At 39.2% G+C, this 14189-nt stretch overlaps 1 protein-coding gene across 1 annotated transcript; it reads left to right on the top strand.

Annotated features, from left to right (window-relative positions):
* Window positions 1-4986: 4986 nt before the first annotated feature.
* ndufa4l2a (NDUFA4 mitochondrial complex associated like 2a) lies at window positions 4987-10660 on the top strand. Its single transcript, XM_006785431.3, has 4 exons — window positions 4987-5163; window positions 8773-8858; window positions 9576-9636; window positions 9737-10660. The coding sequence occupies exons 1-4, from the start codon at window positions 5119-5121 to the stop codon at window positions 9791-9793; spliced, it is 249 nt and encodes an 82-aa protein (XP_006785494.1). The 5' UTR covers window positions 4987-5118; the 3' UTR covers window positions 9794-10660.
* Window positions 10661-14189: the final 3529 nt, after the last annotated feature.

Here is a 14189-nt window from a genome sequence, read left to right as displayed (position 1 = left end):
GGATGATGTAAATCGGGTAACAGTGAGTCTGGGATGCTTTCTTGCAGACAGCTCCTCCATCTCTCCTCATGCCTTCTCTCTCGTCAGTCATGGCGTTTTTTTAAAAAACTGTAAACACACATGCAAACATGAAGGTGACTCCACCTTTAAACCTGCTGATTTAGAGACACTTAATGACTGAAATCATTAAATGAATCTAAAAATATGGGATCTGATGGATTATTGTAAATAGAAGTTTCACATAATCATTACATGTTCATGTACTTCTTTATCATTTTAAAGTCCAACTACATTTAAATAGGGCTTGTTTTTTTTGCCTGCAAATGTCACTTCAGTATCTCATCCCCTTCCCTGAGCTCACCGTGCCAGCTGCTGTCAGTCTGACTCTGACATGCTGCTCCAGTGGCTGTCTTAAATAAGACAGCCCCTCCATTAATGCAAGCTCCTATAAGCACCCACAGTTACGGTTTACAATTAAAATATACTTTGGTTTTCTGCAGAAACCTTTTAAACTTCAGTTAACATTGCAAAAGGTGATTTAAATGAGCCTAAAGGGGAAAAAAAGTGATATGATGGTTCCAACATGATGATCTAACCCTGGTTTTCTGGCTGATAGTTTAGAGGCTTCCCACAGATGCTTGATTAGATGTCACCTGGCAGTTTGTAGACAAAGTCTACAACCTGATTTTTGCCGTGTTCCTTGATCCTTTCTTGAGCACTTCCTGCAGTGTAACAGGATTCCCTAGTGGATCTCATCTGCTTGATCTGCAAGTTTAGATGGTGCGTGTCAAAAGTATAAATGCAAAGACTCAAGGTTTCCCTGCAGACGATTGCACTATAAGAAAGTGACCTGTCTGCGCTTATAATCTGTGGGTATGACTCATATTTTTGCTAAATAAACATTTGATGTGGTCAATCAAAGTAAAAACACATTAACATCATGAATTTAAATCCATTACTCCATTAAAAATTCTATCACGTACCACTGTCTTGAGATTCCTGACTCCCAGAACAGGACTTTAATGATTCATCTTCAACGGACATGTTGGCTGCCGTCCAACCAGAGAAGCTTTATGTAGATGCTATACAATAACATCAATATTTGGAGCTGACTGACCCTGACACAGCTGGTATTTCCTGCACTGACAGAGAACATGGACAGTCTGTGAGTAGATCAAATTACTGTAAGGATAGTGTACTCAAAATTATTTGGAGTATTTATGCACAAGAACAGAGGCTATTGCAAGCTCATATTCATACTATTGACAAAGGAGCCATATAGTAACCGACTTCAAAAGCACAAATAAGTAACCTTTAAAGAAGATTCCAGCTGTTTAAGCCACTTCTCTGTTGCCCGTGAATATGTTATTCAAGGAACTGTGTGATGCAAAAGTAGAATTTTTATCTACTTAAAAATCTTAAAGGCTTTTTTTGTTTGAAAATACTATATATTTTTCACAGAGGAAAGTTGGCTGTGCTGCAGGAGCACTTTGAGAAGTTTGTGGATGTTTTAAAACAGTTTTTTGCTCAGTGAAAACCTGTCACTTTTTTCACACCTTTGTAAGTGACTTGAACTGAACTACAAACTTTCCAGAGTCGCCTTTGAAGGCAAAAATAGGCTATGCTTTTATACTAAAAAAGGTATTTGGAATCTGTCTCCTCATCAGCTGTAAAACGCTCACTGGGTATATATTGATTATCGTTGTCATTTGCCTCTCTGACTGTGCAGTCTTGAAGGGAAATATAAACACAGACATAAAAGCTTTATCTCAGTGCGAACACGTAATCTCACATGGATCAGAAAAGAGGTCAGAGACACACTTTTATCCCTCGGGGCTGTACCCTGCATCCTCGGGGTGTGGACGGCCATAAAACTAGTTCCAGCTGATCCCTATAGCTGTTTATCTTTAAGAAACAGAAATGACAGTTACGGCCATACGTCAGCAACACTCAGCACTTTTACATCAGACAAGCACAACATGTCACAGAGTCACAAATGAAGTGTGAAAACAAAAATAGTGTGAGCCTCACTACTGAAGCAGTTTTTATCAGTTTTGAATGTTTGCTCATCTGCAGCCATTATCTTATTTTAACACAATGCCAAAGAGGAAAGGAGTCAACAACAATGTTTAAAAAGCAACTGTTGCTCATCAATCAGGAAAGGGTTTTAAGTCAATTTCCGGACAGTGGGAAGTCCGTCATTCTACAGTGAGAATGCTCAGCATATTCTCCCCAAGGTCAGGCTGTTCAACCCCAAACCAAAACCAACCAACCAACCAACCAACCAACAACCAACCAACCAACCAATACCAAACCAAACCCAACCCAACCCAACCCAATCCAAACCCAACCAAACCCAATCAATCAATCAATCAATCAATCAATCAATCAATCAATCAATCAATCAATCAATCAATCAATCAATCAATCAATCAATCAATCAATCAATCAATCAATCAATCAATCAATCAATCAGACAGACCCAAGAGATACATCTCTGACTCTACAGGGCTCAGTTTGCATTTTAAATATTAAAGTTTGTGACAGCATAATTAGAAAAACACTGAATAAGTGTGGTTTGCTTGGAAGGGTTGTCAGGAGAAAGTCTCTACTCTCCAAATCGACTTCTGGAACAATTTCTTAATAATAAACAGCACCATTTTTGTCAAAAACCAAATAACATGTCAGCACAAACACCTCATATCAACAGCCAAGCATGGTGGTGGAGGGGTGATGATTTAGGCTTGTTTTGCAGCCACTGGATCTTGGGCACCTTGCAGTCATTGAGATGACCTCTGTATACAATATATATATTGTATATAATATATAAGTATTCTACAGTCAGATGTGAGGCTATCTGTCCAGCAGCTAAAGCTAAAGAAACAATAAAGGTGCTGCAATGATCCAGTCAAAGTCCAGACCTCAACATGACTGAAATACTGTACCGGGACCTTAAGAGAGATGTGTATAAAAGAATGTATGCCTAAATATCATAAAAGAAGACATGTTACTAGAATAATGAGGATATATTTAAAAAACCCAACACAGTCATATTTCTCATTTTTAACCCCCTTTTAGCATTTACAATTTAAAACCCCAAACCTAATTTAGATGCTTTCATCATTATAAAGCTGTTGTTGGAGAGTTTTTCAGATATTAGCCATCTGGCTTCTCCTAATTATAACTCAACTAAAAGAGATTTTCATTGCGATACTCAAAACACCAAAAAAAAAATACATTTGATAAACTCTCTTCCAAACCTTGATGTGAGCAGATTTATACAGGTTCATTTGTTTTATACAGTCCAAATCAACCAGCTGGAGAACTGTGCTGGACACTAAAACCATTGAAGTTTTTTCAAAAATTATTTATTCATAATTAATTTATATTCTACAGTTTTTTGTTTGTTAACCACTTAACTTTTGCCCCCGAAAGAAAGACAAGTCCACAGAGTGTGGAAAGATCGATGTTTCCACAACATCAGCAGCACAGGCACTGAACGCACAGTCTCTTTGAGAGTAGTTCCAGGCACTCATTTGCAATTTGCAAAAGGTCTGTCTGACTACCACACACACACACACACACACACACACACACACACACACACACACACACACACACACACACACACACACACACACACACACACACACACACACTATACTTTGACAGGAGGGACCATGGCCCTGTCTCACTCTGGGATTCATTACCTTTTGCAGGCACCTTGTCTGAGGCCGATGAAGTCATTATAATGAATCTCTGCTGTTATGAAAAACCTTGTAGGTCTAGCTGTGCAAATGATCCATTTTCATTTGTAAGAAGAAAAAAAGGCTAAAATATCATTTAAAAAATTAAAACGTGTAGACAGAAAATTATTTAAACCTGTTTTAACCACAGCACTCATCATGTCGGCTTTTATTATGCTGCTTTATTATCTAGCACAGACATCTGGGACAACACATCTGTGGAGTTGAAAGTGAGGCCATCGTTTATTAAATTGAGTTGTATTTGTTTTCACTTCTAATTAAATTGAAGTGCAGTGAATCAGAGACACGGGTCCATTAGGCAGACTGGGACATTTTCTTTTGATGACCAAAGGCAGCGTGCATTTTACGTGAGCGAGCGGCACGTACGTTAGCGGCTCTACTTCTATCATCATCAATCAGTGCAATAACCCTTTAAAACGCAACAGTGTAGCTGATAAGCGTTGTCGCCCTGACCTCTGCCCATTGATGGTTTTACCTTTATTTAATCACAGCAGCGGCCGTAATGTGAAGGGTACGTGTTACTTCTGGTGTTCAGACTAAACTGGGTTGTGTTTGCTTTTTTTTTTTTAGGTGGCTTAAGCTGTGTCGCCACATTTCACACACTTGGTGTGCATCTAGCTCTCTGACTGTGCTGAAATAAAGCAAACATGCTGGTTGAGCATCCTTGACTTTGGTTGCCAAGTCAAGCCCAGAGAATCTGCTGCTAAAGAGCACGCAATATGGACACATCACAAAAGCGCATTTCATTAAGATTGTGTAAATTGTATTTTAGCAACAATCAAACGAACTTTTGGTTAACTTGATTATTCAGGATCAAAACACGCTCACGCAAGAATGATCCTCATTCAGGACTTGGGTCTTCTCTTTGTGGATCTGACAAGGGTCCATATTCCCTAATGGCATTTAAAAGGACACAGCGTTCAAATGGTTTTCCATTTCCTTTAGTCAGCTCCCAAATGACCGACAAGTCTTTAAACACAGTGAGGGAAATGGTAGAGAAAACGCCTCTGAGGTCTGAGACCGCCCTACTTCTTTTAATTGAATGGCCTGATAGCATCAAATGTCTCTTTTCTGGATATCAAATAACAGTTTACTGGGGCGAAACTTTTCCGTTTAAATACAAACTATTAACCAGTGTCCAGCACAGTGTAATTACCCAACAGGGGAACAGCAGTGGCTGTAATCAGATGTAAAACGACCTCCTCCTCTCCCTCCTCCTCCTCCCGCCTCTCCCAGCAACAGGTCTAAATCCCGTCTGTGCACGGCTGTGCAAAGCTTGTGTTTGCTGTGAACAAAGGCCTGAATTCATTTCTTTTCATGCATTGTTCCTGATTTACTGTAAACGGGAGCAATGATGTTTCGGGCAGCAGTCGAGCATGCTAAGAAGCACCCCGGTGTAAGTAATCTTTTAAATTCTTGACCAGTTTTTAGGTGTTTCAAATTTTGATAAGCGATGTCCAGCTTCTTTTAACATGTAACTTACATTTTAATAGAAATCCATCAACTGCTCTGCATTTCTGAAATTTTGCTTAGGATAAGTGTGTTGAAATTATTCAAACATGCTTCACTGAATGAAACAAAACCAAAGCTGCACTAGAAACTCAGTCTGTCACTAGCGAGGTTGGATAAACACTTGAATCCCAGGATGGTTCTTTTTTTTCAGCTCGTTAGGACAGTATTAAACCCACAGGTTTATATATTTATTGGTTTAGTCTATGCTCAAAGAAAATATTGCCTAATGTTAAAGCCTGATATAATATAAAACAATTGCTGCACCTAACTGATTTGATTCTAATGCCTGTATTAAGGCAAACTTCATGACATCCTAAGTAGTAGTGTAGTAGTGTAGAAGTCTAATTTTGTCTCATCTAATCTTATCTTAGCTCTGTTTCAGTCTGTTAAATTGCTCCAGTTGCTCATTTCAAAATCAAGCTGAACTGAGAAGCTTAAGACATCAAAAACACATCAGCGACTTCCGCAAACCCCTTAAATCTAAACTGACAAAAATCTAAGCAGTTCACAAATGTTTAGTAAGAAATTTTTAAATTTAAGTTGTCCCTACAGGGCAGGGGATTATTTTTGCAGTTTTTAACCGGCTCTGCTGTCAGAGAGGGGAGTGACAGAGTTTTAACTTCTTCTCACTGGCCTCCCAGGAGAAGGGGAGAGAGAGAGAAGCAGCGGGGAAGAAATCCGTATGAGACTCTACCAGCGCTCCGTGATGTGGTCTATCATCCTGACAGGCAGAGATACTGAGAGACAGACTCTAAGGGAGAGCGGGAGTGAGGGAAGAGCTGCAGGAGGCAGCTCCCTGTGAGACTCTACAACCCTCCTTGATCAAGTTACAACAAACAGAAAGAAGGAGAGACTGAAAGGCTGTTAGAGAGAGTCCGAAAGTCTGAGCCCCACAGACAGAGAATGAGCCAGATGAATGCATCGTTGGTCAGATGGGAAAGTAGACCGAGAGTCAGGGAGACAGACAGAGAGGAGATGGAACCAGTGATTAAAACCAGAATGAAACAGACAGACAGGTGGTGGCAGCACTAAGACAGAGACAGACTAAGGGTCAGTTATACAGACTGTGTCCAAAAATACACTTTTCACAAGTGTGTGAATGTCAGAGAATTCTTGTACCCTAAAAAAACGGCACATGGAAATCCAGCATGTAAAGTTCCTTAGAATCAGTGATCACTAACCTCTTAATAAATACCTTTGTGCATCTGTGGCTTCGTAAAGATGAAAAACACTCGCAGCAGTGCTAATGTGGACCAGGAAGACAAGGCACAGTTGCCATATTGGAAATAAATAATATGGCATGCTGCACACTATTTCTTTCAACTATCCAAAAAATAAGCAGGCAAGTGCTTCTTACTTGGCACAAAGATTAACTGTGAAAATTGGTGTTTCGGTGACGGCTCAGGCAGTGTAAAGCTCATTGCATAAAGTCAGTCTCCACGGGGGATGTCAGAGCAGAAAAATCGCTGCTTGCAAAGTAAAGCTTTTCCAGAGGACTTGAAATTAGGTCTAATCAACAGTGGCAGCACATTGTTTTGGTGGAATGAACCAAAACATATTGTTTTATTGGACCAGATGGAGTTCAGCAGGTTTGGTGTGCCAGCTGTAAAACACGGAGGTGAGGGTGGGTTTATGTAGTACTAAATCACACATTATAGGGTGGCTGTAGCTCAGGTGGCAGAGCAGGTCAGCCACTAAACAGCCGGTCGGTGGTTCGATCCCAGGCTTCCTCCTGGCTGCATGCCAAATATCCTTGGGCAAGATACTAACCCCAATGTTTTCCTACTGGTGGTGGTCAGAGGGCCCGGTGGCGCCTGTGTCCGGCAGCCTCGCCTCTGTCAGTGCGCCCCAGGGCAGCTGTGGCTACAATGTAGCTTGCCGTCGCCAATGACTGAATGTAGTGTAAAGCGCTTTGGGATCCTTAAGGACTAGAAAAGCGCTATACAAATGCAGGCCATTATAAAAATAATAATAAAAAAAATACAGAAACTTTTCTTCTTTTACTGTATTTTTTGTGTCGTTTTACACTCAGTGCATCAAATTTGAATTTTATTTACAGCATTAAACTAGAATTAAACAGTTTTATCTTAAACAAATATTTATTTGTTTGTCATTTTATTTATGTCGTATAATTTGAAATAACAGGAAAATTCTGTAAAAGCAGCAGCAAAAGTTTTTTGTTAAAGAAGGGATATTTATTCTCAGAAGTTACTGACAGAGAAGTCAGAAGTACAAAATTTCCCTCTGAGTATAATTATATAAAACACGCACACACATGCGCCAGATGTGTGTCAGCACGTTCACTGGGATGATGCAGGGTGACGGAGCAACAGCAACCAAGACTTAATCCCCTGAGCTTCAGTGGGCCAGCTGCTCAGATCACCTCTGTTACAGCAGATATTAAGTACACACTCAGTTTTAAATCGAGCGTCTGTTTTTGAATAAATGATGCTATTGCTGAAGGCTGACAGCTAATTTAGAAGAAAATTTCTCACAGCTGAATAAGTTGCCTCACCTTAGCTTAAAAAGAAGACGTGCCACATCTGTCTTGAAATTCAAGGAATGTGCTTTTTCTTACTGAGACATTCGTCTTGCAGACTGTCAGGAGTCACGAAGCTGAAGATGATGCAGTGCTGGAAAGGACTAACAGCTTCCCATCGTGATAATAGTTATTTAACAACCTTTAACCTTTCTGTTTTTTGTGAAATCTGGATTTTCTTTTTTATTCTCAGTCATGGAGGTGGGGATTTAACACACTTGGATGCTGTGATGACAAATCTGAAAATGACAGGTTAGCTGAAGTGTAAAATAAATAAATAAATAAATAAATAAGAAGATTTGGCTTCACCAAGAAGAAACATCAAGCGTCACCAGTGAACTTCTATCCCAAAAGAAAGAACAACGCAGCCCACATGTTCCCTAAAAGTAACATACAAAGAGAGTTAGTTAAGTTATACTACCCTTCCTGTTATTGTGCACATGGGAACAATGGATTTTTGTGAATATATTCAGGGTGGTATGAGTTTATCTTGAATAAGGACTGCAGAATGACAAATAAACAAAAATAAAAAATCAGCCAAAATAGAAATAATGCTCCAAACGATCATTTGAAGGGAGTAAATGCCAGCTCTGTTTTTCTAAATCACATAAGACAAACAAACTGCTGCTGGCAGAAAAATATCCAGATTACTTCTCTGTATATCAGCCCTGGATGTGGCAGTCCCTGTGGTCTTCATCTGTCTTCAGGGTGGTCTGCGAGGCATCTGGCTGAAATGTATTTTTGCAGCTTTCCTGAGTTTCCTGAGCTCTTTCTTTTTAAGTCAAACGTCCATTATGTTAAACCAAAACAGCATCCTGGCCTTGCAGCAAAAGGTACAGCTGCCAATACACCAGTGAACAGTGTGGTGCAGATTAGCATGTAGGTGTAAATGTGTTGTCTTTCACGGTTTAAGTGTAAAATATGTGTAGAAGCCTAATTCTTATTTTTCTGTAGCTCATCCCCCAGTTCTTCTTCATTTGTTTGGGAATGGGCGGAGCATCCTTGTATCTGATCCGGCTGGCCAGAGGACCCCATGTTACGTAAGCACCCTTAAATTTCTGACTTCTGATCACGTGTGAGAACTTTTTAAAAACATCATTTAATTGTTCGTTATCATTACTGTTTTTCAACTGACAAAAAACAACAAGCTAAAAGTCATTATCCCCACCATCTTTTAATGAAACGTGTCACAACTGGGAGACCCTGTGTTTCCTCAGGTTTGCACATCTGTTTAGTTTTGTTTTCATTTTAATTGCATGCAACTTCCAAAGAGCAACCAGAGCAACTATGATCATCCCCACCTACTGGATGATCATAGTTGGACTCCAAACAAAGAAAGGACTTAGCCGTCCTTCTGTGATAGGCTTGATTTCACCCTGAAATGCACATTTGTTAACATTTATTCAAAGGCGTGCGGAGAGGAGATGAATAAGTGTTTCACATTCTAAGTGGAGGGATTTGTTTCACGATGGTTTCTGTCACAGGGAGTCCTGCCTACTCTTATCCTTTTTGCTTGGACTTTCTCTTCTCCTGCTGTTACCCAAGCATTTGATATAAGAAACTCCAACAACAGCAGACATGGCTAAGTGCTTTTTACAAGGCCTCACGGGATGGAGCACTGTCTTGTTGTTTCTTTAGCTTCTTTCTTATTTTATTTACCAGTTGAACAAAGTGGGAATGAAACAAAAAAGCTCTCAGGAGAGAGCTTGATTCACTTTTCATCAGATTTAATCATTTAATTTTCTGTGTGTCTTCAGCTGGGACAAGACCAACAACCCAGAGCCATGGAATAAACTTGACCCGACATACCAGTACAAGGTAAGGCAGCACATGAACTCTAATCTGACTGTGTTTTTACTGTCGATTGATTGTTAAATCAACGTACACAAACACGGTCTTTTTCTACTTTTCCCCCCAGTTTGTGGCCATCACCACAGACTACAAAAACCTGAAGAAAGAGGGACCTGACTTCTGAATCTCACAAACCAGAGTGCAATTAAAAAACCAAAAAAACCCATAAAGGATGACAGATCCTGATCTTGGGTCAGACTCATCCCCTCTGCCCTTCCTACACTCAAGAAAAAAAAAAATTCTTTGGCCTCATAAAAATGAATAATTTTATGTAAAATGCATCTGAAATAATCATTAAGAAAACATACTTGGTATAGATTGATAAACTGAATGTAAATAAATCAAGTCCAGAAATAATTACTTGTGTAATAAAATCACATGGAATATTTACATCTAGTCAAGTTACTTATAGTTAGCATTTTGGACATAAATATTATAAATACGCTGCAGACGGGGGAAACAGAGTCCAGATCAGGATGTCTCTGATTCTGTGTGATGTTTGCAGAGCTGCTGGTGACCTGGTTAATGTGACCGGGATTGTCAGTCAATCATTCCTGAAGGCCCATATGCATGATAGAAAAACAGGCTTATTTCCACATGCACAAACTCAGTCTTTATCATATGTCTGGCAACACATTGCTGGCACCGGAGCAATGGTTTTGCATGTTCAGACAATTGTAATCACAAATACCAGCCCATCATATTGATCTGTTTGAGAAGGTTTCATGCTATTCAAATATTTATATGTAAACACACGAGTAGTGTATGAAAATATAGTCAGGGTAGGGTAGATCTGTTTTATGTGTTGGACAGAAATCAACTGAGTTGCCTTTAATAAGAAGAAAAAGTCAACTATTCTGTATCTAGAAATGATTGATCATAAAAGTAAAATGAGGAGATGAAGCCTGTAAATGCTTTGTAATGCTTTTTGCTGTGGTTTTCACTTACTGAAGGTTGTATTTCAAACTTCTGTATGCACTCTTCCTCTGTTGCTGATTTTTTTGTTTTCCCTCATTATTTGTGCAAGTGAGGAGCTTTAATTGCACCAGCTTTTCATAACATGACACTGGCCTGCTGTGTTGCATCACAGTGAAGGTCATATTAGTGTGACCAGACTGCATGTATTCCTTCATAACTGTCACATGATTGTAGGTTTAGCAGCCACTAAATTCAGCGATGACTGTGTAAGTTATGAAAAAAGCTGAGATGCATCAACTTTGCTGAATTCTTCCAGCACATACACAGGCGACTTTCCTCAAACACCTGCACCGAGAGCCAGATACAGATCTTTTTCCACACCTACGCAATCAGTAACTCTGATGGAACCGATCCATCTGCTGGCAATGCAGCTGTCACTCTGCAGCCTGATTAGTGTTTTTACACTGTGTGTGGTTGCATTTTCTATTTGTGTTTGTCCGTGTGTACCAGTGTGTGTGACAGGAGCTCAGTGTCTTTGATGAGTGACAGCCAAGGCAGGACGCTCAACAGCCCTCCCCCTGAAAGACTTTGATGTATAACCTGTGCACGTGTCCTACACACACCATCTTATTTTCCATTAATATATAGGACATGAAAAAGTCTTAATTCACCTCTCGTTTCTTTGTGTTTTGCTGGGAATAGGTGCAAACATACATAAAATATAAAAACAGTCTGCACAGTTCTTCCAAGCTAGTCAATATTTGGTATGACGACCTTTGTTCTTGTTTTAGGCAGCTTTCCTATAATTTCTTTTAGTAGTCTTCAGGAATCGTTCTCTCCTTCTCTTGAAGGGCATCCAAAGCTCTTCTTTGGATGGTTGGTCCCTTTTGGTTTGTTCTCTGTCAAGATGATTGGCCTCCCCAGATCCCTTCAGTAATGTTGAGGTCAATGGGGAGGCCAATACATTGTGTGTTTTTCTATCCAGGTATGCTTTTACTGTACTGGCAACATATTTGGGATCATGCTGAAAAATAAAGTTGCTGATAATCGGGTGGGTTCTACATTGTACTGCATGATAGACCAAAATCTGATGATACCTTTCTGGTACTAGATCCCCCGAAACTCTGACTGATATGCATCTCCAAACTATAACAGAGCTCCACTTTTTTTTTTTTTTTTACAGATGGCTGTAAACACTCACTGTTGTCCTTCAGGTCCTGTGCCAGGTCTTTGCTGGATTTACTTTCCTGTTTTTTTAAGGATATGACTATCAGATACTGTTTACCTGCCGACCACTTCTTCTTTTGTCCTCCTCTTGTCCATTTCCTTCACATTTTTGAAGGCGTATTGCACAGCAGGCTGAGATATTCCAAGTTTTCAGCTAATAGCTATTTTTGAATCACCTCGTTGGTGCAGAAATATTATTTTATGCCTGTCAAACTTTGAGAAATGGGAACAAATTAGTTGTTTCTGAGACAGGCTGCTAGTAAAGTTCCTAACAATTGCCAAGTTTCCTGTTATGTGTAGACACAACACTGGTTCATCCTGTGAGTTAGGTGCATTTTTTACACATGAATAATTCATATGTCAGTATTAAGTCACTTAATAAATAGAAGACTGGACTAAAACTGAGTGAAAAAGCAGCCAATGTCCAAATGTCCACTGTTGCTCGAGACAAAAGATTACAGGAAAGCCTGGCTCTTTGGAAGCAACATATAAAGAAATTAAATTACATTAGCTTACACATAAATCACACTGACTTAATCTAAAACAAGGTAATACATTTAGTATGCTTTCCATATTGCAAACAGAAGCAATTTTTGTTCAGTTAAATAAACTTTCTTGGGCTTCAGCATCACCAAATATGCTAAATATGCTAAAACAAAACCAAGTAATCTTACAATCAACAAGAAAAATGAAAAAAAGAAGAAGGAATAAACACATAATAAAACCACAATTTTCACATTTAATTGGAATATTGGATGTTTTGCACAGTGTAAAGTGCAGCATTAAAGTATTAAGAATATTCATATTCACATCTGTCTCCTAAAATAGTGGATGGTGGGTGAACAAACATACAGAATGAAATATAAACAGGAAAAAAACAAATTCAGATTTTAGGCTCATACGGAACGCCTCTTCATCTCTACTTTATGTATGCTCGTTGTTTTTTTATAAGCAGAGAAAAGTAAAATGAACACAAACTGAAGGAACTTTTAGGAGAACGTCCTTCTTACTCAAGCGTACACAGATTACAAACGTGATCGTTTTTGGGGGCGGATCTCTTGGTTTTTTTGGCTGAAGGTCAGTCTCATTTAAAAAAAAGATAATTTTACAAAACAGTCAAACAAACAAAAAAATACCCTCTGAAAGAAGAATAGTGAACATCAAAAAATTCTCCTCCTTGTGAACATCACAAGGATGGCTGTGGCAGTAAGGACAGCTAGGGCGACAGAACATGACGGGGTCAGATGGTTTCGCGCAAACCCACAGGAGCTGTCAGGTCATGAGAAAGAGGCACGGAGATGAAGCAGATGAGCTGTTATTTTTGTGTTGTGGTCCTCCGTGTCTGTGCGTCCTTGGGTTTGTTTGTGTGTCTTTTCTGACGACAGAGCTGAGAACATCCCTGACCTTTAACCTGTGAATCTGCTGCCTGGTCTCTATGGAGGGCACACATTCCTCTGGCAGAAACTGAAGCAATGAACTTCATCCAAAACGCTGGAAGACACGACTGACTCAAAACAAAAGTCCATTCAGTTTGTTGGTAAATTAAATATCAGATGCTCCAATAGGCAGCAGCAGTGCTTCGTGTTTGATGCTAATTTAGTGCTGCTTTACAAAGCACTCAGTGTCTCAGGGGAAATCCTCTCAGAATAATAAATAAATACATCAAAAATGAAATATCCTCTCAGCCCAGAGAGACAGAAAGAGGAGGCAAGCTCTTTTTATGTGTCTATGGGGGTAAAGATGTTACTGCAGAGAAACAGTGGGAGAGGAAGCTTTTAAATAAACAAAAATGGAAGGTCTGAAGGTTTAGTAAAGATAGTCAAGGATACTGGTGTTACATAATGCTCTCATCTTCTCAATTATTTTATAAAGTGTCAGTGTTTACTAGAATTATGCAACGACATAAGGCAACAGTATTTCTAAAATAAAAATGGGGTTTCTGATCTAATTTCTAATAACAATGATAATAATATATATTTTTATAGGTGCCTTTAAAACACTCAATGACGCCTTAATATAAATTAAATAACAACATTTATGTTTATTTATGTTAACATGCTGCTTGCTTTTGTCACGAGCAGCTGTGGTGATGTGTCCAGTACCTTGTGAGTCTGTGTGTAACGCTGTTAAACACGGTTCTGTGGGAATATAAAAAGTAAAAGGAGCTACTAGTTTTGGATGCTGTGGCAGGGGTTAATGGAGGCAGACCGTGTGTAAAAACTGGATGTAGTGTCTGATTCGAAAAGGCTGCATGCCTGGGGGATGCTGCTCTACTGCTCCTTTGATCCTCAGTAAATAATTTCCTGATGAGTTTATGGTTTTAACTGCTAATTTCAGGTCTTAATTATTAAAACATAAACTTTCTTTTTTAATTC

The sequence above is a fragment of the Neolamprologus brichardi genome, chromosome 20 (assembly GCF_056152115.1).
Source record: "Neolamprologus brichardi isolate AB-2024 chromosome 20, ASM5615211v1, whole genome shotgun sequence".
In the NCBI taxonomy this organism is placed as follows: Eukaryota; Metazoa; Chordata; class Actinopteri; order Cichliformes; family Cichlidae; genus Neolamprologus; species Neolamprologus brichardi.
Note: the sequence above shows the minus strand (reverse complement) of the source record. Positions and strands in the feature narration are given on the sequence as shown.

Excerpts from the sequence above, each read along its gene's own strand:
- ndufa4l2a (XM_006785431.3), top strand. The coding sequence starts at position 5,119 with ATGATGTTTCGGGCAGCAGTCGAGCATGCTAAGAAGCACCCCGGT. Across the intron at positions 5,164-8,772 it reads ATGCTAAGAAGCACCCCGGT|CTCATCCCCCAGTTCTTCTT; the intron begins GTAAGTAATCTT and ends ATTTTTCTGTAG. Across the intron at positions 9,637-9,736 it reads ACCCGACATACCAGTACAAG|TTTGTGGCCATCACCACAGA; the intron begins GTAAGGCAGCAC and ends TTTTCCCCCCAG.